Below are 26095 nucleotides of genomic sequence, written 5' to 3' on the forward strand. Positions count from 1 at the left end.
TATCACCACATACACATTATGATAATTCACTGATAAAGTATCTGTAACCACGTCTAGTAAAGCCTCCCGGTCCTGATGACCAACTAGAGAGTAGGTGCAATTATGGGGACCACCTGTAGTAGGAGCTCTGCCTCAGACTCTACTACGGCCACCTGGTGTTTGAGGAAGTTGCCCTTGCGGGCGTACTGGTGCAGAAGAAGCTGCAACTTATACCGCTGGTTGAGTTGCACCATTACCGCCCCTAGACGGTCAATCTCTCATACAATGGCCTGACTCACCACAAACATAATATGCATCTACACACAACTGGTATCAGCCCAAACGGAGTCTACCACAATCAGGACACCTAGGATAAAGTGAACCACCCTGACTAGAAATACCTCGATGCTGGGATCCTCAAGCCCGTGATGCTTGACTAGCTCTAGACTGTGGGGGTCGATCAGATATCGGCCCCTGAAATCATGAAGGAGTACTAGTTGTTGGTTGCCTGACACTCTACTGTCTACTAGCACCAGATGTCTCACCAAACAAACCTGAAAATATGCCTCTCTTGCTTGAGCTTCTATATCTGTCAGCCCTTTACGTATGTTTCCTTTCCTCAACTGTTAAGTCGAATGCCTGAATACGTGTAATATCCACACCCCAACTGCATGGATACAGTCATACACTTATTTACTAATCGAGGGCCAAGTCCCGCTACATACCTCTGTACCCTCTCCTCCATGTCTGATACAACTGCAGGAGCAAACCTCGCCAAAATATTAAAGCGGAGGTTGTATTCTGCAATACTCATACCCTCTGTCTCAATAGCAGGAATTAATCCAATTGTGATCTATGTGTATCTATAGGTATGTAATGGCAGAGGAATACCTCTAAAACTCCAGCCATATAGCTGGAGCAACATTTGTTCCCCTAGACATCTCCCAAATTGTATACCATCCTGCTGCTAGATCCTGTAATTTATATGCCATCAATTCAACTCACTCTCTATTTATGGTATGCATCACTTTGAGGGCTCTGGCTACTCTATCTAGAAAATCCTAGGGATCCTCTACTGTATTAGATCCCGTGAAAATTGGAGGCTCTAATCTAAGGAAATCACGAATCCTAGAACTCGTATAGTTGTGTTGAGAAGCCAGAGGTGCGGTAACTGGAGTACCCGTAACCTCTCCCTGAACAGATGGAGTCTGTGAAGCTCCGGATGGAACCTCATGTCCGGACTCCTCATGCTCATCTAACTCAGGGCTACTCTACTAGTTCCCTGGCCAGCAACGACTTTTACCTTCTGGGCAGCTGTGAGTGTCTTCGACAGTATCTCTACATATAAAACATTTTGGTAGAAGGCTGAATTCTTATAATATATATATATCACACGATCTAGAGAAGAAGGAAGTACAATCATCATATAATGCCCTGTAACCTCCTGTTCATAAGTATGGCGTGCAACATACCCCTGAACAAGACTCTGCTAGACACGGCATGTAGACACTCTATAACTGAACTGCTCTAATACCATGTTTGTCACGACCCAGCCTAGGGTCGTGATAGATAACCGACACTAAGTGCCGATCATCACTAAACCTGCTGATAATCTACTATTCAGGAATATAAACTGATAAACTGAATAAGGATAAGCATAGCTAATAAGAACTGTACAATCTGAAAAGTCGACAAGGCTAACACAAGCTTACATATAAAAACATACTAACTACACAGGTGCATATCTACAGGCCTCTAGGAGTGCTGAACTGAACAAGTACTGGACGGAGCAGGGCCCCGCCATATCCAAACTAGCTGACTGTACACATACCAAAAGATAAGTAACTCCGGAAGTAAGCAGAGTTACTCTAACAGCTGGTGGATAGCCTACTAATTTGGCTCAAGAGCTAATCAATCTGTACCTGCGCGACATGAAATGCAGTGCCCCGGAAGGGACGTGAGTACGATATGTACAAAGTATGTATGGAGGAAAGCATACGTAAAGCATACTAAAGTATAATTGTAAGCTATAAATTTGAATATAAGATGAAAGCTAAACAAGAGTCTAAGCTAGCAACTGATCTGTAATTGAATCGACGTTTAAGCTGAAACTGAACTACTATCTGAACTGGTGCCTGTCTGGCGTTATGAGTTATATCCCTCCAATTAGGTAACTATACATTTGAACTAGCCTAAAGTATAGTCATGCAATGCAAACTGTAGCTATATACGCATATATAACATGTCTGACTGTGTTATGGGCTATATCCCCCCAGCAGGTAAATATATAATCAATAGGTCGGGCTAGTATTATGGGATATCTCCCCTAGCATATAATCAATAGGCCTCGCTTGTGTTATGGGAAATATCCCCCCCAGCATAATCAATGTAAGCAAGTATGAGGAATAGCACATTTGGTAGTATCATATGAACTCAAGAGATCATGAAGAAAACCATAAATGGAATCACAAATGTAAGTTGACGCTCGTCGTCCATAAGTTGGACGGAGGAGACTATCCCCATTTAAGGGATAAAATGATTATGTACATGAAATACTAAGGCTAATTAACTCATTAAGATCCCTCTAGAATCAATTTAGAACCAAGGAAGTCAAAATGTCTCCAACTCTTCGAATTTCCAAAAATTTCGGCAGAGTTTCACCTAAAACTTGATGATCCCCAAAAAATAAAACAAGCACCACAATATAAACGGGAACAGATACCCGTACAATATGATAAAAGCAAACTAAAGAAGATTCAGTTATCCATAATAGTATCAAACGATGGATAAAACGGAATTATGAATGTAATGTCGACTCATAGTGGCTAACTTGTGACATGAAAGTCTAAATATAATTTAGGAATAATTTAAAAATCAAGACATTATAATTAAGATTATATAACCTTAAATGAAGCTATTTGAATCATATGGGGGCTAGGTATACATAAAAATATCAAAGGAACAAAACATACGGAAGTCTTGATGGCATAAGCCAAATGGGCGATTCGCCCTTTTTATTTTTGTTATGTTCTGAAGTTCCAAACTAAACTAGTTTCTTCCATACTCTACATGGAATTGAATAATATACAAGGATACAATACATGCTAAATTTTCCCTTGAACAAATCTTAAAAGATCAAGAAGAAAGGCTAGAACATAACTAAACCAAATCATGCCAAAAACGAAATGAAAACCCTACATACCTCTTGAGTTCTTGCTTGCAAAGCTTATTTTCTTTTATCCACACCCTTTCTTATGCTTGTATAGATAAAATAAAGAGGTGACAAGCTTGATTATCCCCGAAGATCTTTCCAAAACTCGAGTAATAAGGAGAAAGGAGGACGGCAAAGTCTTACCTATGTCGTAAGGATTACGCTGATGTGTTCGCTTCTTGATTTTAAGTTGCGCATGATTGACTTGCTTCAAAACCCTAAGGATATGTTTAGGAGGTCTAAAGAGAGTTTTAGGTCTTATTTTGGTCGAAAATAAGGCTTGGAGATGAAGGCTGCAACTTTATATAGCAAGATAATTCTCAACCGGCCTTGTGGGTCCCAAAGGGAGCTGCTTGCGCAATCTCGTAAAAATACAAATATCTCTCTACTCTGATATTGTATCGACAAAAAGTTTAATGTGTTGGACACTAAACTCGTAGATATTAAATTTGGTGGGAGGATCACCCCCAACTCTAAGTATATTGGTAAAAAAAACTCAGTGACATTAGACCTAAATTTCAGTACAATTTATGAATGTAACTTGTGACGACTTTTATCGACTTTTGTTTTACAACTCGCTTGACCTTAAAACTTAACACACGACTAGTATATGACTAAAATTCCTCATAACATCACCTTATTATCATGTTAAGAACCCTAGTCTCACCCCAAAAGTACGGATTATAACATTTCCAGCTTGCCGACTTTCGACGAAATATATTTTCTTCGATTTGTTTAGTTTATAAACCTTCCAACCCTCTTGGTACTTGAAGTTCATGATCATAAATATTTGTAACCTCCAAGGTAACATGATTAAATTACTTTATGTACTTTCAAAGATGATCTTATTTTCGAGCTTACATCAGTTGACTTACGACATACTTTTACGTACGAAAATATAGGGTGTAACATTTAATAATGCTTTCTTCCTTCCGTATGGTCAAAAAGGTTAGACCTATTTGGAATTGCAACCGTAAAATGATGAGTACCGATGTGGTAGAGCTACAAGAGCAGACGATGGAACCTCGATGTGGCTCTCATCCGCCCCATCCTTCCCTCGATTAGAAGGAGGAAATCCACCTCTCGGGGACTCTACATCATCATCCTCGACCAAGATAGGAATACCTCCTTGAGGGGGTCCGACCTCAATATGAGTTCGAGGACCGCCATAAAAATCGTCCGGACCTATTTGGAAGTTGGACCTGGTCCTTTTTCGGGGAGGGGTCAAAATATCATTCTTAGAGCGGACATATGCTTGATTCTCTCTTGTGTAGAATCAACGGATGCTGGAATACTAATTAGCACATGTGAGGGCACCTTCGTTAGGGCAATGCCTGCAAATGGGAAAGGAAGTGTAAAAGTAATACAATAAGAAAAAGAGAAGGGAGAGACTCACGAAAACTTACCATGACTCTTATATCTCCACCTTGAGATGCCAGATATGTGCCTCCAAGTTATCTCAAGCATCGAAGAAGAGGATAGAATCTTCTCGACCCACTCCTCAATGTTGGGCATTTCAATCGGGGCTGACAGAATAGCTGCGACAAGGCAATAATAATATAAAGGGAAAATGGCAACATTCATAATTAAAATTGGAAGAGATATGGTTACGATCATAGTTACATCTCTCTGGAACTAGTCCATCTTCATAAGACACCAATTCCCTTGGGGGAATCACTACAAACTGGTCGAACCAACCCCTAGCATGATGGTCTTCTGTGTCCACGAGAGTCCTTGTACCACGACTGACAATCGAGACCAAGCCGCCTCTGTACAGATTCAGAACAAATAAGTTGAGAAGTTGTTGAAGAGAGATATTGACTCCAGCCAATCTTGTTAGGTACCGAAAACATCCTAATAGCCTCCAAACATCCGGTCTGACCTGACCGAGGCAAAAGTCTAGAATTATAGTATCGAGAGGGGGTTGGAATCAAAGAGTAAAAGGATAGATATACACCCAAGTAAAAACCTCCCGGTGGCTAGTGATTTTCTTGTGGTCCTAAGGAACGTGAAAGACCATGTGGTCGCCCCAACGGTACTCTTGACGGATAAGCGGTACATGATCTTCACGTACCAATTAATAGATCTTGTCCACTGGAGTATTTACAGATTGTTCAAAAGCTTTTGTTCCATAATCTCATATCCGCCTCAAAATCCAAACTCTTGGGAAGAATTTCAGAAACGGAGAGCTCAGAGTTGTGTTTATCCTTCCTACCCTTGCAGGAGGATTATACTTTCTTCCCCTTTTCTGAGGAAGCCAATGGAGCTTCTTCTGACGTTTGGGCAGTAGAAACATGGACCGGAGAGCTCCCATCCATGGGAACAGAAGGAGTAGAGCGGTGACCGATCATAACGAAGATTGGCGTTCAACGGTATGAGATGTAATGGGATCAAAATCCATGGAAGAATGAAGAGAAAAAAAGATGAGAAAGCTTTGAAAAAGAAGGTAATGAAAGGAATGAAAGCAAGTAGCGAGTATAACCGTCAGACTAAAAAAAGACTCCCTCTCATAAAGAAGTCATAATGACCTTGGGGACTGAAGCTGTCAGTTGAGCCAACGCTGCACCGCCACGTGTCCAAAATTATAAGTGCTAGTCAAATCGCCTGACGGAATAACAAAAGACGATGGCTTCCGTATCAAGAAAAAGGGGCCAAGCAGTATCTTTCAGAGATTAGGATCTGCACTTCTTTCGCATCTCTTGGAAATTTGTCCAAAAAGTACGGGGACTATCTGTACTGGTAAAATTCTGATTTGATACGTGGCACGATGGAGGACCGGCACATGATGAATTTCGGAGTCATGAGTTCGGAGCGTGTCAGTTGCGGTCGAAGCTGCTCCCCAGCTTGATACGAAACCATTCGAAGGGACAAAGGCGCGCGGGAATAAGATCAGAAGCCCTCAAAGACCTAGTCAACAATGGTTGAATTTTTGCGAAGATAGTGGCCCATTTTGTTACGGTGCCGAAAGGATAAGAGCCAGCTAGAGTCCGGCTCATATCACTCTCTCCAATGTGCAGCCTGAGGGTTCGGAACCACCGCTTGTTCTTTGTACTATAAATGTACAGTGATCCCCGTCTGTAGGGGGCATCGGAAACAAAAAAAAGAAAATCTCTCTTTATGCACAAAATCATCTTGTATTAGAATCCTTTTTAATAGCTTTGTAATTTGATCACTTCTGCTATCGGAGATTATTCCGAGATTGGAAATCAAACAAATTGCTAGTGGTCCTGAAAAATATAATTCAATTGTTTATTTTCAAAACCAGTTTTCGGGTCAAACACTTTGCATATTACTTAGCTTTGATTTGTCATAAGAAGGCGTCAAGGTGCAACTGTAATACTATCATTATGTCACTGTATCTTTAAGTTCGCTGCAGGAATTATATATCTTTAACATAAATAGAAACCATGTGCTAACCAAAATTTAAGCATTGATTTTGAAAATCTTCAACAAGTAGAATGTACTGAACAAAAATCGTCAAGAATTTTCAAGAGAGCCTTGTGACGTGCACTATGTCAAGGATTTTTCTAAGGACTATATTTCTTTTAACTGTTGCCTCTTTTATTGTACTAGCCAAAATGAAGTAACTTGTAATTTGCCATTGATATTGTAGATACTGCATTATATTACCTTGATATACCAATGTGGTGCTGTAGCTTCCATCTAAAATGTGGATATTATAACATAAACAAAAAGTTGACAAAAATGCTCTCTTATATGTCTACAATTGTTTTTTTAATATATTTGTGAGTAGTTTTGGTCGTTTTAAAGAAAACATTTTGAGATCATCAAATATTCAACAAATTTTGATTGTTAGATGTAATAAGAAATATAAGAAAAATTAAAGCTATCATTGTTATGCAAGTTCCCTTTACCTATCATTAAACGATAGATGATATTTTTGCTTAACCCTGACCAAAAATGAATACTGATAATATAAGAGGGGACCGGTGTTAAAATAACAGAGGGGAAACCCCATAATACAACGATAACAACCCAGTATAATCTCACTAGTGAGATCTGGGGAGGGTAGTGTGTACCATTGGCTCCCTCCCTCCAAGAACTCTCCACCTTTGCTCTTGGGGTGACTCGAACTCACAATCTCTTGGTTGGAAGTGGAGGGTACTCACCACTAGAGCAACACACTCTTGTCTAAAATAGCAAGGGCTTTCTGCAGATAGAGCTTAGTTCACTTTTGCTGTTTACTAGAAGCTTTCACTGGCCACTTTTAGATAACTGAAATTTAGAAACTAATTAAACCTTTTATCAGGTTAATAAAATGTGAAAACTACTAGACTAATATTGTGTGCTTTTGGTAAAATTTGATTTATTAAAAGTCATGTACTGTGCCGATGTAGTTTGACGGATTCTATTAGATTATCGGCTCATTTATCTAGGTTATCTAAGCATGCTAAATATAAATAAATTTAAGTACTGTGTTCTGTAAAAAAAAATTCTTTATATCGCTATCAGTCAATAAAAACTGAACTCTTACGTCACTTCTCCATTTAAAACTATAGTAGCCTATATACATGCATATCGCACCAAATTCGTCCCTTTATTATTTTATCGTTTGGTTTCAGATTCTCCTTTAATAAAGCAACAAAATTTGTAAAAGTATAGACGATTTTGTCAAATTGGCAAGGTATGTAAAACAGCAAAATCCAAATCGCAACATTTCGGATTTGGTGGCATGTGATGTGGCTAGAGTATTGACCGTTTATTCAGTTCCTCCGTACATAGCGTCGACCTTAATTCTCTCAATCTTTAGTTAGAAACTCTCCCCTTGAGACTGCTTTCCATTTTGCGGAGAGAAACATTAACATTCTTTGTTCAATTCTCAAAGCACCATTCAGAATCAACCTTCTCTGATTATTTCTCTATAGTAGTATTCATCCTAGAACGAAACCAACTCTTTTTCTTCTCATAAAAGCTAAACACTCAGAAAGCAATTTACATATACTATTCTGATTCCCATATTCAGCTTTACATATTAGTATATCATCTGCTTGAAAACCCACAAGGAATTAGATTCCATTGTGGGATTAATAATAATAATAATAATAATAGTACAAGAGAGGAAAAGAAAAGCATATTGGAGTTGAATTATTGCTTTTGTGAGAAGAGCAATGGCGGTTGATATTAGTAAGGGCAACGAAGCAGCGATAATTCTAACGTCAGGGCCAAGCGGGATAATCAGTGCCCTGTTTTCCTTACGGGTATTGAAGAGTTTATGGCTGCTGCTCAGTGCATTCGTGCTATTGTTTCGAGGGCGGAAGCGGATGGTGTCGCCAGCGACAACATCTGGATCAAAGGACGAGAAGGTAACAGATTATGTAAATATGTGTCTTTTTATTATAAGAAAGATTGTCATTTTATATGGTTAATTAATACTATATATATTCTGAGTTTGATAAGATGAGCGAATGGAAGGGGCCAATGGTGCGAGTGCCGGCAAAGATGGTTCCGAGAAAGAAGGTGGTGGATAATGAGGTGGCGGCGAGGAGAGCGCTGGCCATAAAAAGGGTACTTGAGGATATTGTTGATGTTAAGAATACGGTGAGGGAATTTTCGCTTTTTGTCACGTCAAGAGGAGATACCATGTTTACGCAGTCATGGACACCTGTTTCTCTCCAACTCAGGTAACAAATTAAATTAATAATCGGAGTATTAATTATTTGTGCTATTTAAGCAACGCTTTTAATTTGTTTGATTGATGATTATTCTATCCCACATTCAGCTCCCTGTTTGTGGGAGGTCCTAGCTACGCTTTTAATAAATTTATATTATGGGTGTGTTTCCATGTCAAATGCTTTTTAGCTGAGAAGAATAGTACTTTGGTGAATCCTTTTTATATTGAAGGTTGATAGCAATATCCACCTACTTAATTGATACAACTGATATGGAGCAAGAGTTGGGACTTGGGAAATGTATGTCATCCCCCCACCCCCACCCCCCAAACTTTTAGTGAGGAAAATGTTTTCAACTTTCAAGTAATTTATAGAGGAAAAAATTCCCATCATTTTAGAAAAGGAACGAACCTCTAAACAATGCATATTTATTCTTAGACCAAGATATCATTATCATCGAGTAGAATATTGAAGCCTTGGCACTTTTTGATCATTGGTCCCCGGGGTGGACAGCTTCCCGAGAATTCCTACACTTTAGTCTCTTATTGTACTGTGAATATGTGATTGTTCTGTTTATTCTTTGTATGACTGTTATGATAACGCGTTGAGCAGAATGGGAGGGGGAGAGATATAGTTTTGTCTGTATGTATTTGCCATGTCTTTGGTTGATCTTTTCAAAATTATACACAATCTTAATTAACTAGATATGCTGTGAAAAATATTGTACCACTTTCTGTAACTTGTTTTTCATTGTTGAAACAAACCTGGATCCATAAGATTATCTCTAAATGAATAAGAGCATTTTAAACTAATTGCAAACAACTCCTCTCACTGCACAAACTGTCTCTTTAAATAAGGGGAATATCAAAAAAATAATTGTGAACAACTCTTCTGCACTGCTGCAAATTTAATTTTGTTCTAACTATTCTTGATGTAAACATGTCTTGGCAGAGACTTGCTTTAGCGGATAATTAGTAGATAATCTCCATCTTTCCTCTACCAGACCCTTTTGGAATGTGCTTTGATAGTTTTAGGTGGTATCAGTGAACAATTTATCAACCTTCTCGTATATATGGGTAACAACAACTATTTCAGTCTTCACATACATAAGGCTACTGGCATTATACAATATTATTCACTCCATGAGGAAAAAATGTGCCCAAATTATTCCCCTCAATAACTGTTAGAACAGAGTGCAAAGTTACCTACATTGTTTATTCCCATCAGTTCTTCAAAAATTTCGAATTGATAAGAGATTAAGGATGTCCATTGTTATATGTTATTGCTAGTTGTGCTCTTTACAAGTTTCATACATATGTGCTTTTCTGAAATAAAAATTTGCAATGTCATTTCCTTGTGTAGGGGATTGGTTTTCCTATTGCATGGTCTGAATGAACACAGGTCTGTATACCAGCTTTGGAAGAGTTGTTGTGGTTGTAACTTCGATTTCATATTAAGACCTCTACATTCATGTACAGTGGCAGGTATGATGACTTCGCCAAGAAGCTGAATGCTAACGGGTATAAAGTTTATGGAATTGATTGGATTGGTAAGCTTATTTCTTCCAATGGAGTTCATGGATTTACCTAGGTCATAAGCATGTGCTTGAAATAGTTTTATTCATAGATTCTGGTGTCTTTTGTTTATTTCTTTTCCATATTTTTTTGTGAATGGATTCTCATATGCAACTTGATGTGTCATGTCTTTCTCTTTTTTCTTTTTTGGATGCTATTAAGAGTGGGTTGCTCTAGTGGTGAGCACCTTCCACTTCCAATCAAGAGGTTGTGAGTTCGAGTCACCCCAAGAGCAAGGTGGGGAGTTCTTGGAGGGAGGGAGTCGAGGGTCTATCGGAAACAGCCCTTTTACACTAGGGTAGGGGTAAGGTCTGCATACACACTACCCTCTCCAGACCCCACTAGTGGGATTATACTGGGTTGTTGTTATTAAGTTTTACGTATTAGTTAGGAAGTAGGGAACTAGATTCATTTTCGCTGCAGTATCAGGTTTGATCATCTCAACAATATCCAAGTTAGAGTCTGAATGGCTCTTCAGCCCATTAAGATTTTTTCCTCTGTAATCACACGATTGCTAATAATTTTACTAACACTAATTATGTCCCCTTCCATTTACTAAGTCTTGTATGGTTCTGTCAGATGAAAGCATCAACATATGTTTCAAAGATTTTACTAGGGATAAAACCTTCTATTTAATTTGAGAAAGTCATTGCTAAGAGCTTTCAGTGTCTCTCTTGCTTTCTCCATTAGCACAGCTTTTAACTGTAGCTTTCACAATCACGGTATTAAAGGAGGAATATGGAAATTTTCTGTAGCATACTCATGTCCACTGAGACAAACAGAGGGGGATAGGTTAATGGAGGATCATACTGTCATGTCCTACTTCTCATTCAATTGAAACTTCATAGCGAGCTGGTTATCCAAGAATCGTCGTGTTCTTATGCAGTCACTTATTAGCTAGAGGACTATATATGAACTCTTGTCATGGCTTGGTTTGTTCTTTGTTGCAACTTATAGTTGCTTTAGTTGAACCTTGGCTTTCTTACTCTTGTTTTCATGAGTAGTTAGTTTCCCATTGATTGAAAACCTTTTGGTGGTAGTGACTAATAATATTCTCTACCTATTTGGATAGTTGTGAATCATTTGAAACGTTTCCTTTTAAATTAAGTTTCTTCTTTGTGCAGGACATGGAGGAAGTGATGGATTGCATGCATTTGTTCCTTCTTTGGATTATGCTGTAAATGATATGGTATAATTTTACTTTTGCATAGATAAAGACATTAAAGAAGCTGAAACAGTTACTAACTTTTAAGTGCTATGTATTCACCAAATTTCTTCCATTTGTTGTAGAAAAACTTTCTCTCAAAGGTTTTAGATGAAAATCCAGGACTTCCGTGCTTTGGCTTTGGACATTCAACTGGTGCAGCAATTGTCCTTAAGGTAATTTTTAAATCACAATGGTAATTAGCTACTATTACTCCATCTTTTAACATGCTATTGAAGATTCTTTTTGACCTATTATTATTGATACTAATTGTAGGCAGCACTTGACGTGAAGGTGAGAGCTAATATAGCTGGTGTTGTGTTGACTTCACCTGCTATAGGAATTCAACCAGCTCATCCAATTATCACAGTAAATGTCATCTTAAATCAATTTTCTTTGTTATCCCTCTATTTCCACTAATCACAAAAATATTTTAAAAGGCCTGTTTTTCCTTATTTTTAGGTTCTGGCTCCATTGGTCTCTTTCCTGATGCCAAGATTCCAATTGAGCGCGGCAAATCAAACAGGTATAACAGTATCTAGGGATCCAGCAGCATTATTAGCCAAGTATTCAGATCCACTAGTATTCACTGGATCCATTAGAGCAAGAACTGGTTACGAGATCCTTCGGATCACTGCCTACTTGCAACAGAATCTGAGTAAGTTGACAGTACCATTCCTAGTTCTTCATGGAACTGATGATGCAGTAACTGATCCAGAAGGCTCTAAGAAACTCTATCAAGAGGCTTCTTCAACTGACAAAAGCATCAAGCTATGTGAAGGATTGTTGCATGACTTGCTATTCGAACCTGAAAAAGAAGAAGTTGTGAAGGATATAATTGAATGGTTGAACCAAAGATTGTGAAGATGTTGAAGACTCAAAGGAATAACTTGATCAAAGGAGGTAGAGGGACAACTTGAGTCCAAGGAAATTGGCAATGCCAAGTTTGGGATTTCCCTCAATGAGGCTATATATTAAGTGAGGGAAGAGAATTGAACTTGCTAAATAGGTTTGAGCACATCGAACACGGAGAAGCTTACACTGTTAATTAATGTAATGTCATCTAATCAGTGGCGACATTGCTCAAGATGTTGCTTATGGTAGTTTAAAATTTTTGACAACCACTCAAATTGCACAATCAAATGGGACTTTTGTAAGCATGGTTATAACATCATCCATTAAAAGGTGTTTTTGGTAATACCTTAGTAAGTTTTGGTTGAATAACCAAAGTAACTACCTAGGCAACTTTTAACATTGTATATATCCTTTCTGCTAAATGATAAAAAAGTTCATGGAAAGATTATCTCTTGGTAATATATTGATTTCTTACAATGTCTTCACTGAAATTGATTGATGGGATAAAAAGATGCATGTATCTCCATACATGATTTTCATAGAAGTGTGTCTTCAATCATCTATTTGATAGTGTGTATTGACGTTCTGGAGATACCAGAAATGCCAATCAGACATTTGGTTTGAAGGTTGGGCTCAAACCTGTACTGGCGAAATGGATTGGCGCATGACTTCCGATCAGTATCTCTCAGCATGGTGCAGGTGCAGATTGAGGTTCCTTGCAAAACAAAAGGAAGGCATTTGTCACGGCCCAAAATCTAACCATGGTCGTGATGGTGCCTATCGTGTTACAAGGCAAGCCTACTTCCCAAAATATTACTACTAAACCGATTATAAGAATTTAATAAAATATTTCCAACATTTAAATTTTTCATAAACTAAATCAACTCTAATTATAATATAGAAAAATACGGAAACGAGCCCCAAACATTGGGGTGTCACTAAGTCATGAGCGTCTAAATCTATGAACTAAGAAATGAAAACTTTCTAACTGTCAATACAGTCCAAAAGAAGAAATGATAAAAGGGGTAACAAGGTCCTGCGAACGCTAGCAGCTACCTTGCAATCTCCCTAGATAGCCGGCCTGAACTCAACGATCGTCGCGCTCTAACTCACCTGGATCTGCACGGTGTAGTATGAGTATAACCACCTCAGCAAGTAACAGAAATAACTAAGGAACTGAGCAATAGTGACGAGCTAAGTAAATAAGTCCAATTATTTATTTTTACAATTTAAAAATAAACAGAAATAAACAAGTAAATTCCATAACTCAGTAAATGCCACAAAGAAGTTTAGCAGATAAATGCAGTAACAACACAAATAAATACAACCTCACAGCAGTGTCACTCCATCACTCATCACTCGCATTCAGCACTCAATACTCAAAACACTCAACACTCTGCGCTCACTAGGGGTGTGTACAGACTCCGGAGGGGATCCCAAAGCCCAAGCGCTAAGCACGGACAACTCACATGCCATCATATCAATACCTGGATTCGCACGGTCAACTCACGTGCTACGCGGACAACTCACACGCTATGGTATCAATACCTGGACCCGCACGGTCTACTCACGTGCTACGCGGACAACTCACGCGCTATGGTTTTAATATCCTCACAACCAGGCCCTCGGCCTCACTCAATCATGTACCTCACTAGCCTTACCATTATCAACAAATAAGGGAACACATCCCACATCAAGTATCACCGCATATTAGCAAATAATAGAGACTGAGGTAAACATGTACAATAATTTCTATGACTGAGTACAAATAATGTGAGCATGAATAAAGCATAAGCATGATCTCTATCATGAAGGCAAATAAGTTCAACAACAAATAAACACATAACCACAGATAATAGCCATTAGGCCTTACAGTCTCACGGGACGGACCAAGTCTCAATCCCTCGCGGTGCACACCCACACGCTCATCACCTAGCGTGGGTATCACTTCCAAACAATCACGTGATGTCAAATCTTCGGGTTTATACCCTCAAAGCCAGAGTTAAAACTGTTACTTACCTTAGCAGCGTAACAATCCTACTCCGGAATTCCCTCGTCTCTGGACTCGGTCTCCAAAAGCTCAAAATCTAACCATAATCAGATTAATACAATCAACATAGGCTAACGAATCGAATTCCACAATAAAAACTACAAAATATACCAAAAATCTGAAATCGGCCAAAACCCGGCCTCCGGGCCCACATCTCGAAACCAGTCAAAAATGGCAGAATAACAAATCTCATCCTCACCCGAGTCTAACCATATAAAATTCGTCAAAATCGGACTTCGTTTGGTCCCTCAAATCCTTAAATTAAACTCTTAAAAATTTCAAGCCCTAACCCCTCATTTTCACTAATTACAATGATTAAACAACAGAGAATCACCATATATACAAGTATTAGGGCTCAAGTAACTTACCTCAACGAAACCCCCTTGGTTCCCTCTTCAAATCACTCCCAAAAACTCCAAAACCGAATAGAAATGGTGAAGAATGCACCAAAATTCGCGAAGTGAGCAATATGTACCCTCTGCGCAGGCTTCTCGCACCTGCGGCCATTTTCTCGCACCCGTGCGACCGCACCTGCGGTCCAAGGATCCGCACCTGCGCAACTTACTTAATTCCCCAGCTTCGGCACCTGCGAACACTTTTCTCGCACCTGCAGACTCGCATCTGCGGTCCTAGGTGCGCATCTGCGAAAGTCACTTAGACGCCAAGCTTCGCACCTGCGGGCTCGCAGGTGCAATCCTCTCTTCCGCACCTGCGCTCAGTGTCAGGCCTCCATTTCCCGCATCTGCGACAGGCCATCCGCACCTGCGATCATCGCACCTGCGGCTCACCATCTGCAGGTGAGGCCACACCAGTAGGCTTACACCAGCAGCTTCCAGCTGCATTTCTCAACTTCGACCAATCCGTTAACCACCCGGAATCACCCCGAGACCCTCGGGACCTCAACCAAAAATACTAACAAGTCATATATCAACATACCAACTTAGTCGAACCTTCGAATCACTCAAAACAATATCAAATCATCAAATTACCCTCGGATTCTAGCCTAAGAACTTCTAAATTTCCAAATTCGGCAACCGATGCTGAAACCAACCAAACCACGTCCGAATGACCTTAAATTTTGCACACACATCACAAATGACACTACGAACCTACTCCAACTTCCGGAATTGCATTCCGACCCCGATATCAAATTTTCCATTGCCGACCGAAATCGCCAAATTTCCAATTTCACCAATTCAAGCCTAATTCTACCACGGACCTCCAAATCATATTTCGGATGCACTTCTAAGTCCAAAATCACCTAACGGAGCTAACGGAACCATCAGAATTCAAATCCGAGATCGTTTATGCATAGGTCAACATCCGGTTGACTTTTCCAACTTAAGTTTTTACTTAAGAGACTAAGTGTCTCAATTCACTCTGAAACCACTCCGGTCCCGAACCAACTAACCCGATATAACATAATATAGCTGAATAACACAAAAAGAAGGAGAAATGGGAAAACGGGGCCATAACTCTCGAAACGACTGGCCGGATCGTTACAGCATTAGGCGGAGCTCACGTTTTGCAGACATCCGATGGCCAATAGGTTATGGCCTCCGTTAAGATAAATTTTTTGACGAACTGTGTATGCATTCACTGCTAAAGGATGTTTTGATGCATACATTATATGATTTTTTGAACAAGTATGAATATAGTACATAGCTTAGTATCATGTGTTTTGACAGACTGCGCGTTTTAAACGTATAGCTTGTCAATATTTTTCAACTTTTTCGGAGAAGATTGAAGAGAAGTTTCTAGGAGCAGATAATGGATGAATCCGACATGAGACCCATATTTTTACACCAACCATAATTTAGTGTCATCATAATGCTTGTAACTTAGTGATATCGGCAAAAGTGTCCCACATAATAAGTGTAAATTCAATTGAATGTCTTTCATTTGAAACCATTTTCCCTTTTCAATTGAATGTCTTTCATTTGAAACCATTTTCCCTATCTCCTTATGTATTTAATTTTTTTTTTAAAATAGAAAATAGGTGAGCATCCTGGAGATGTACGTAATTTAATTTCGGTACAATTTGTAAAACGACTTTTAATGTTTAGTTATAGTTGCCACTTGCAAGCAACCAAATAAACCAAAAACTTCAGTCATGGGTCGTATGCACGCAAGCGTATCTGTGCAACTTGCAGTGCAAATCTCATACGCACACAGCTACAAGTTGTGTTAATAATTGCATTTCTTTATTTTTATCTCTTTTCTTTTCTTATTCTATTTTTGAAGTGACAACGGCACTAATCATTCATATTTTAGGACACTTCAAAGAAGTAGACAAGAGAGATGATATGCCTGCACTGCTAGAGAATAGCGTATAGATTTCCCCACTTGGGATGTCAACCAATTAAATTAACTTTAATATCCAAAGAGCTGTGCTGCTTTATATCACGCCTCTTAATGACCCAACTTTTCTCTCTAATGTGTTACTTGTTATCCTCACTCAAAGAGTTTACGTCAAATCAAATTAAATTAACTTATTATGATTAAGTGATTAAATAATGTGCAAATGTATGCTAGTCAACCATTTGTTAAGTTATAGAAATTTATTCATAAATACATATCATATATCTATTAATTAAATCAGAAAAACCCCATGTTAGTACGTTTTTACCTTGTCGACACCGTGCATTTACTCGTATATCAAGCCATCACTTCCCCTCGTCTTCTTCCTTTTCTTTTGTGCTTCTTTTTAATGAAGGGAATTGTCATAAACTAGAATATCTTCTCTCCCCTATAATTCACGAGTTCACAATCCACGCCAAAAGTTCTTATCAAACGCCCATCTTTGTTTATATTTTCGCTTATTTTTAAAATGTTTTGTTTGGGGCCCATCACTAAATAGGATTTATATGATATCCTAGCAAATAATAGTAGTAAAATACCAGTACCGTTGTTGTCTAACAAATCGTAATTCTTTATTTGAATACCCACTAGCCAAGATCAGGTGCATAAATTATGCCACCCCAAGACGATGTGGATTCTTTGAGTCGATTAAACCCATAGTCTTTAAATAAAATAAAATAAAATAAAAAGAAAGTTGAAGACAATGTGGTAAATATAAAAAAAAAAAAAAACTTTCACAATCAAGTCATATCTGCATTGAACTTCTTCTTAATTAATGATTATGACAAAAATAAAATCTCTCGAATGTCTTCTGCTAACTAATCCAAAAGGAATCTCGTTAACAGCATCATTGGTGGAACTTTGTATGCCAATTATCAAATTAATCTAGGTTGTTAGTTTAGTACTGTTTTTATGTGGACAAAGATTAAGGAAACAACCTATGTTGTCCTTTTAATACTGTATTTCTATGATCAAACTATGTCCTATATTCATGGTAGTCGTAGATACCAGGGAGTTTTTCTTCTTTAATCATTACAAGGGAAATAGGATTAAAAATTTCGTCCTCCAAGATCATAGTTACTAATCGTGATTGGTTAAGAATAACTGCAATTATTATTATTATTATTATTTTCTTTGGTTAAGCAATAACCGGTGGCCTTCTTTGCTTAGAAAAGAACGCTTTACTGTTATTTACAGTTATACTTTTAATCACCATCATTGTTGATAATGGATGTTTGGTGTAGCCAAAGCCAATCAGAATAAAACGACCTGATTAATTTTTGTTTGTGTTATATTATTAATAAAATAATTGAAAAGGCACCAATTGATTGACTGAAGTATGCATTAGTTCAATCTCTAAGGGGTCATTTGACAGTAGGTATTAGAAAAAATAATACAAGCATTAGCTTTGTGCATTATTATTACCTTGCTTGGTATATTTTTTCAACCTATGTATAACTAATACTTGCATTAGTTATACATCATACTTGGTATTAGCCTATGTATAAGTAATGCATAGAAAACCATGACATTAGTAATACCAAGGCTATTAATGCAATGCATTAGTATGGTTAAAGACAAAATTATCCTTAAAGTCCCTTAAAGCTAGAGAATATGGAGGGCATTTTTGTAAACAACTATTTTTCTTAAAAATTATGTAATGCATTATAATTTTTAATACACCACACCAAACAGTTTATAAGAAATAATATCTGCATAACTAATGCTTGCATTACTAACTCATGCATTACTAATACACTGTATTCTGCACTATTCTTATACACCCTACCAAACGACCCCTTAGTACGTTTATGGAACTGACCAATTGGACACTCAGTTTTCTCCGTCCATCCAATCACATGCATGGACTACATGACCCTACTTGAAGAAAATGACATTTTGGTCTCAAGAAACAATTCAGTAGTCAAAAGATTGTAATTCAAATGATAATGTTACGAGTTGAAATATCTGTCTCTCATAACAGTCGTTGTCTAATTGAGTCTTCTCTGCACCCCCATTAACCCAAAAAAGAAAAAAGGAAAAAAACATTAGTGTTAAGTGTTCATAATGCACTAATTTCAAATGTCATGTGTATACGGTCGAAACTAATTTCGGCCTTCGTACGACTGATCGAGATGGGATCATATTGGACCGAAGAAAATCTTCATAATATCGAGATGGGATCCGAAGATGGCACAAACGAGCTTCAAATTTCAGGTACAGGTCAAATACCGAGTTCGAAGTCATTATCGAGCTCGGGTCCGAATCGAACTGTGATGAGATGTGATGGAATCGAGCTTAAGGGCCAGAGGTCAAACGATACCGAGCCCAAGTCATTACCGGACCCTGAGTCGGCATCGACCTCAAACCCGCATCAAGCTCTAAAACTGAAAACCGGCCAATACCGACCAATGCTGAGTCCGATCAAGATCGAGCTCATAGACAAGAACCGTTGCAGCCGCACTAAGGGAGAAAATCTCGGCGAGAATTAGGGAAAAGCTGATTTATCATGGGTTCTCCACTATGTATTTTTAATTATATCTAAAGTAGGATCCCCCACTGTAAAAGGGATGACTATATTTCTGTAATTTTGCATACATTGTAACTCAGATATCATACACTCTCATATTGAAGGATTATCTTTTTTTAGCTTCATAGATTGATTCATCTTGTTTAATCCATAAATCATCCTCTTTTCAACTTTACTTATTCTTCATTCTTTACGGTCAACATTCGATATTTCCATTTACTCTTACGATTTGTGTCAAATTATACCACATACCCTTAGAACTACGTACAAATTCAACTCTATCCATTTTTCGGGTAAACATCATGCATAACAAATGATAAACGGCTAATCACACCATAGTTAGGCGGTCTCCCTTTGCAGCCTATATACTTGTGTCTGTACTGAGATCAGTTTGATTTCATGGTAAACTTTTAACCATGAGATAATTCAATACATAGATGACAATACTTCCTTATGCAGATCAACAACTTTGTGTTTTTTGTTTCTATTGGGATTTGAGCCATCCACTTTATTGACCACTAGACGGCAACTTAGAGTGCATGTCCGTTTCCTATTTTAATACTATTCTCTTATTCGGTCATGCACTGTCCATAAATAACCCAAGCAAGAAAAGAGCTTCTTACTAAACAATTCGATTCTTGATTAAAGTATACGTTTCACCAAGACCAGACAACAGAAACACAAGGAAGAGCAGTGTTTAATTGGGAAAAAACTTACTTTGTTTACAGTAAATGCAAAAGCTATTTTCAAACATAAAAACCCACAACCAATTTTCTCATTTCTCCAAATTGATGTATTTTTCCCCAGAAAAAGGTCCAAAATCACTCATATAAGCTATCATCATCTTACTGAAGACAAATTCTTTAGTTATAAGATAACAAAAAATGTTTTTCAACTCAACTAAGAAACCAAGTCCTTATAACCAAAGGTGGCAACCTTGCCAGCCATCCTTGAATGTTACAAAGTCGTTATATGATCAAAGGAATGAGAGTATCTCATTGGATTTCCATAAGAAATATTAGTTTAAAGTTAAACAGAAGATCCTAATCCAACTTGCATCATCGCTCACATCACCTCCCTTATGATCTTGGCCTTCCAATTATGGATTAAATACTTTTTCATTGTCTGTTTCATTTTAACTGTTGTTTTAACAATTCCTTTCTCCTTATTGGCATCTGTAGACCCACTCATAGCATCATTTACCCTCTCAACATTCCCAAAGAAGACCTAACATCTCCCTCCTTTGCAAATCAAATCCTCAGCCTCCTTTCCCTTTATATAGATATACTTTCCTTTAACTTATTAGTTTCCATTACCACTGCTCCCCCCCCCCCCCTTCTTCCCTCCCTCCCTCCCTACATGATGAAGTAAATTCCGGTTCTCTTTACCCTTCTCTTCTCTCTCCCCATGCACTCTGCCTACATGATGAAGTAAATTCTGGTTTTCTTTAGTCTATTGTTCTGTCCTCTGTTCAAGGTCATGCAGCTAAGTTTGCAGCAAACACCATCCTATAGAGCAGATCGGACGATGAGAACATGCTAGCTGACTCTGACACAACATCAGAACTCTCAGCCGACATACAAAATTTTTCGTACGTCCATTTAACAATTAACATTTAAATTCGTCTTCAAATTCCAGTATCTCATATTTATTGTTTTTTCCTTCTCAATAAGATTATTTATTAGCTCATGGAATGTTGGAGGCATTGCACCACCTAACGACTTAAATATGGAGGGCTTGCTTGATACTCGAAACAACTTGGCTGATATTTATGTTCTCGGGTAACCTTTATCTTCACTATACTGCATTCTACTAATAGGTAAATGAACCAAATCACCTGATGACTGCATTTTGCATGTGCGGCTGCCCTTGAGAGTAAGCAGCAGCATGCAAATGCATTGCCATCTGATCATATCAGGTTGGCTTGGTCAAGGTAGTACTTTGATACTTGTAGTAGCTAAGGGTCTAAATTCTACTTCGAGAATGTACATGTCATGAGCAAACAACTTTTATCAGGTTTCAAGAAATTGTACCTCTGAATGCTGGAAGTGTTATAGTGCCAGAGAACACAATGTTATGCATGCAATGGAATTCTCTTATTAGAACAGCTCTGAACAAGATAGCTGTCAACAACATCATCCTTCAGAAGGTAGAGGAAGAAGAAAATCAAAAGGTTTACCCACCAAACAAAGAGAGTTCCTCACATTTTGAATGCATAATTAGCAAGCAAATGGTGGGAGTTTTTATTACCATATGGGCGAGGTCTCCACTCCTTCCATATATCAGGCATACAAGTGTCTCCTCTGTAGGCTGTGGTATATTTGGCTACCTCGGAAACAAGGTAAAGAATTGGTGTAAATTTCTATTTCTTGATCATAATAGCACATTCCCTACAAAATATAATAATTACTGATAAATTATAGTAAGCAAGATATAAAATTTGAGTTATTTGCACACGCTGGCGCCCCCGCCACCAGGGTGTAACTCCATAATCAGAGAATATATGGAGTATAAATGTAACAAACGGGATAGAAACACAATCATATGCATCCAGTTTTCAATTTACTAATTTTCAGTAAATGATATACAGGGTTCAGTGTCGGTTAGATTTTGCTTGCATGAAACAAGCTTCTGCTTTGTGTGTAGTCACTTAGCTTCCGGAGGAAAAGGAGGAGATGAGAGACAGAGAAATGCAGATGCCTCCCAAATACTATCACGCACAAGATTTCCTTGTGACTCATTTCAGCATTTGCCAAGAAAAATTCTACAGCACGAGTACGTTTACCTTTTCATAATATTATAAACAGTCACATTTTTTCCTTTGGATTCTCATGGCCTTAGCATTTTCCTTTAGAGTTACAGTACCTTGAATCTTGATATAGCATCAGCAGCTAGTGTGCTAATAACACAGTTAAACGTTTGATTATGCTTCATAGAGGCAAGAAGCAGACGCTATTATCCTGTCCAAGACCCATAGACAGTTGATTAGGTGAGAAAAAGAACATAAAAGATAAGGGGGAGAGAGATTGTGTTAAATGCATATGAACCCTCATGTCAGCATTTGGGCAAATAGTTTTACACTTGTCTTTCTTAGCACAATAAAGAAGACTTCACTTTGTATAAACTGATTATTACTCCTATATATCAACTTGTGAATATCTTGCAAAGTCTTCTAGCAACCATAAGCTGGTTAATATCATACTGTAGATGATTTGGCTAGCTGACGTGTCATAGGTACAACAAAGAAGACTTCACTTTGTACATATTGATTATTATATACCAACTTGTGAATATATTGAAATTATCTTCTAACAACCATAAGCTGGTTAATCTCATACAGTAGGGTGATTTGGCTAGGAGACCTGAATTATAGGATTTATTTACCTGAAGCCGTAACAAGATCTTTAGTCAACGGCAGGCAGTGGAGCATCTTATTACAAAAGGATCAGGTACTGTAAGCAAAAAAATAACAATTTTAAAGTTCCAGAAAGCATTCAAATATACAGAAAGCATTCAAATTTGGAAGTTCACATTGAAAACTTGGAAATATGAAGCTGAAGGCCGAGCTAAGAGAAGGCTGTATTTTCAAAGGTTGGCAAGAGGAAGAAATTGAGTTTGCACCAACATACAAATATTATCCAGATTCTGATGATTATTATGGCTGCAATCAGAACGAGAAAAGGGGAAAGAGTCGAGCCCCAGCTTGGTAAGTTGCCTAAGAACATAAGAATTATTTTACCTAAAAGCAAATGGAACAAGCATATTTAATAAAGAAAAATATTCTATAGGTGTGACCGGATTATATGGTTTGGCAAGGGACTGAAGCAAAGCCAGTATAATAGAGGTGAGTTTAGATTGTCAGACCACAGACCAGTATGGGCAACTTTCACGGCAGAGGTCAAGGTTCTATCACCATTATATTAGAGGACTTAGAAGGCCTTGCCAAACAGTTTTGAAAACTTTGTGAAGCAGTTATAAATTTCTAATAATGGCAATAGTGACAGATTATCGTGTATTCAAGATATCCCATAACATCAGCAACATTCAAACAAAAACACCAAAAGAACACAATAGTTGGGAAAAGGGATAGTGAGAAAAGAAATTAAGTGCCCAAAATTTGGGTCCTAAATAATTAGGTCAATACACCTACTATAACATTTTGTTTTATAAGTTTCTCTATTGTTGGGAACGTAAGGGGACAGCAAGGGGATGATGAACTTTCTGGCTGATTCATGTCAAGCTTTTCTCGAAAATAAGGAAAAAGAAAAATGGGATTATGGGAAGGTGAGGCATCCACAATTTTTTTGAAGTACCTTTTAGGAACATGGTAGCTATATTGATCCAGAAAGGGCAATGCAAGGTTAAAAGGAAAAATACATGTGGCAACAGAAATTATAAAATGCAACGATGAAAAAAAGAAACTATAAAATGCATGTAAATTGTATCTTAAACAAACAAAAAAAAAAGTATAGATGTCTTCGCTTGGACAGAGAGTTGGCATTTCCACTTTCAGTGCACAATAGCAGGAAGGGAAAGAACAAACTACTGGTAGTTCTATTGTTGTAGACAACAGAGAAGTTCATAAGATTCACCAATCCTTACCCCAACTAGCACGAATCACTACGCTGAAAGTTAGTCATATAGAAAGACAACCAACATTAAGATTAGTCAAAGTTCAGGTCATTGTATTAAACAAAATGTTTAGCACAAACATAAATGCAAAGAGAACAACACCCAAGTAGCATCTGTTGAACTGAACAAACTTGCATTTTGTTTTCTTGTACTCAAATCACTGTTTTCCCTTTATTTTAGATTATTATTGTTAGTAGTAGCAGATAATATCAGCTCAAGGGTATTGTAAGAACTTATTTTGGAGTATAAAAGCTGTTGAGATCCAAACTATGCCAATATCTGTCTATTCCATTTAGGTATTTAAAGTAAAGTTAACTGTTTATTAACAATTGATATCCTTTTTACCATTCAATTGCCGACTAATACAAATATAACCAACAATCAGTCGATCAGTATCCAACATCTTAGAAAGAAAGAAACGAAATTTAACTGTTGAAGATACTAGAAAGACTATTTGAGATTTAAAAAAAAACAAATACCTGCAAAAGAACCAACTAAATACTGCAGAGCTTATCAAAGATGAGGAAGCAACTCTTTTACCATTAGGTGCCTATGATGTTGATTATTGAGGAGTAGTGCTTTTAAAGAACTTGGAGAATCAAAATCATGAACACAGTCAGATCAGGTAACTTATCTTCATAGAATATCATGGATATCCAAAATTTCACTTTCTTGAATCTCTGTAATCCTCTTAAGAACACTTACAATTGACAGAGACCTTATTACTTTATGTATACTTAAGGACCTTACATCACCAAGCGACCTTAAAATATAGCAAATATAACACTAAAAAGTATTTTAAGAAAAAGCCTCAAGAGTTTGAGCATGCATGGACCGTACATTTGGTGTCCTTGAAACTTGTAAATAAACAAAATATAACAAAGTCGTCACCTCTTTTACTCGTGGCAAGAATAAACCCTGACAATATGTAATAAGAATACATCCTGCATCAAAAACAAGCTCAATAGTATAGTGTGCAGGGTCGAACCACGAGCGTACTTGGTGTATAACCTTCACAGCATCTTTCCATTATACTTTGCTTGACATGACCGAACACTTTAAAAGTAGGTGAGAAACAAGCTAATGCTGTCATCAGAATACTTACAAAACTCATGATTCACAATGATATATATCCCATATTGTCTGTCTTCAGGGCCCTTTTAAACGAGGCTCCTCGAAAATGCACCTAATCATCCCGAATCCCATATCAATGGCTGAGTTCCTACTTCTTCCTATCATTAGCCTCTTTCTACATAAAGCAACAATATGCACTAAATCAGGCCGATAAAGTCCATGATATATGTAAACCATTCAACATTCAAACATCATACGGAGATAAAAGCGAATTACATTGATTTCTTTCACCAAACATTTATCATGATTCGTGTTAATATGCTCGACAATTTTCTTAATTAGCCCTAACATTGTCTATACCAATAATATTGCGCACTATTTTATCCAAGCAACAACTCACATAAGCATTTGAAACATTTGGAAAACATTCAGATACCAATCCATAATTGTATAGAGAGAGAGAGAGAGAGAGAGAGAGAGAGAGAGAGAGAGTTCATTCGAGCAAACGAGCGGCTGTGCATGACCTGCTGTCACAAGCTACAGATTGATTATCAAGCAGAGAAAATTATGACATCTAAATCAATTTGTTCCAAATTTCTGATTAATATGTCAATGAATTGCAGAATGAAAATTACACGTTCGCTACTATTAGAACATATCACGAACCTGATGGGTGATCGTCTTCGTTTAACTCTTTTTACTTCTTCTGTGCGAGAAGAAATGAGCCAGCTTTTTCCCTCTCCAGTTCATGGTTCTAGAAGTAGTACATCAACATTTTAGAGTTCGGTCTCACTCAACTCAAAAATTAATAAATTAGGTTCAAAATCGCATAAGGAGGCCACAAATATTTTTATATTTGTATTTTAACACGAAAATATTTTAAAAAAAAATATTCTTATATTCAAATTGTAAAGGGTTATGTTAAACTATTTCTTCAAAATAAAAATCCAAAATTAATGAATGAGGTTCAGAATCTCATGAATGTTTAACCTAAA

General features: G+C 37.6%; 2 protein-coding genes and 1 long non-coding RNA gene across 15 annotated transcripts; 2 read left to right on the top strand and 1 right to left on the bottom strand.

Moving 5' to 3' along the window:
* Nucleotides 1–7951: 7951 nt before the first annotated feature.
* LOC104089187 (uncharacterized) lies at nt 7952–12896 on the top strand. Of its 2 annotated transcripts, none has more exons than XM_009594033.4 (8): nt 7952–8514; nt 8600–8832; nt 10183–10221; nt 10299–10369; nt 11519–11583; nt 11685–11774; nt 11875–11967; nt 12061–12896. In XM_009594033.4, the coding sequence occupies exons 1-8, from the start codon at nt 8320–8322 to the stop codon at nt 12460–12462; spliced, it is 1188 nt and encodes a 395-aa protein (XP_009592328.1). In that variant the 5' UTR covers nt 7952–8319; the 3' UTR covers nt 12463–12896. The 2 variants fall into 2 exon arrangements, with proteins under 2 accessions (XP_009592328.1, XP_009592329.1); XM_009594034.4 differs by having other exon boundaries at nt 7966–8514; nt 8609–8832.
* A 65-nt stretch (nt 12897–12961) lies between these two features.
* Nucleotides 12962–25911, bottom strand: LOC138893334 (uncharacterized). Of its 11 annotated transcripts, XR_011408626.1 has the most exons (6): nt 25767–25910; nt 22260–25275; nt 21428–21784; nt 14473–14540; nt 13510–13572; nt 12962–13168 (listed from the first exon to the last, which is right to left on the bottom strand). It is a non-coding gene; the product is annotated as an uncharacterized lncRNA (long non-coding RNA). The 11 variants fall into 11 exon arrangements; XR_011408624.1 differs by lacking the exon at nt 14473–14540; XR_011408623.1 differs by lacking the exons at nt 12962–13168; nt 13510–13572; nt 14473–14540 and adding an exon at nt 18518–18870.
* LOC104115305 (type IV inositol polyphosphate 5-phosphatase 9-like) lies at nt 20329–23409 on the top strand. 2 transcript variants are annotated; one of them, XM_070177442.1, is made up of 8 exons: nt 20330–20985; nt 21068–21175; nt 21411–21519; nt 21550–21735; nt 21985–22169; nt 22735–22843; nt 22949–23100; nt 23183–23409. In XM_070177442.1, the coding sequence occupies exons 1-8, from the start codon at nt 20930–20932 to the stop codon at nt 23316–23318; spliced, it is 1041 nt and encodes a 346-aa protein (XP_070033543.1). In that variant the 5' UTR covers nt 20330–20929; the 3' UTR covers nt 23319–23409. The 2 variants fall into 2 exon arrangements, with proteins under 2 accessions (XP_009624191.3, XP_070033543.1); XM_009625896.4 differs by having other exon boundaries at nt 20329–20985; nt 21411–21735.
* Nucleotides 25912–26095: the final 184 nt, after the last annotated feature.

The sequence above is a fragment of the Nicotiana tomentosiformis genome, chromosome 6 (genome assembly GCF_000390325.3).
Source record: "Nicotiana tomentosiformis chromosome 6, ASM39032v3, whole genome shotgun sequence".
NCBI lineage: Eukaryota > Viridiplantae > Streptophyta > Magnoliopsida > Solanales > Solanaceae > Nicotiana > Nicotiana tomentosiformis.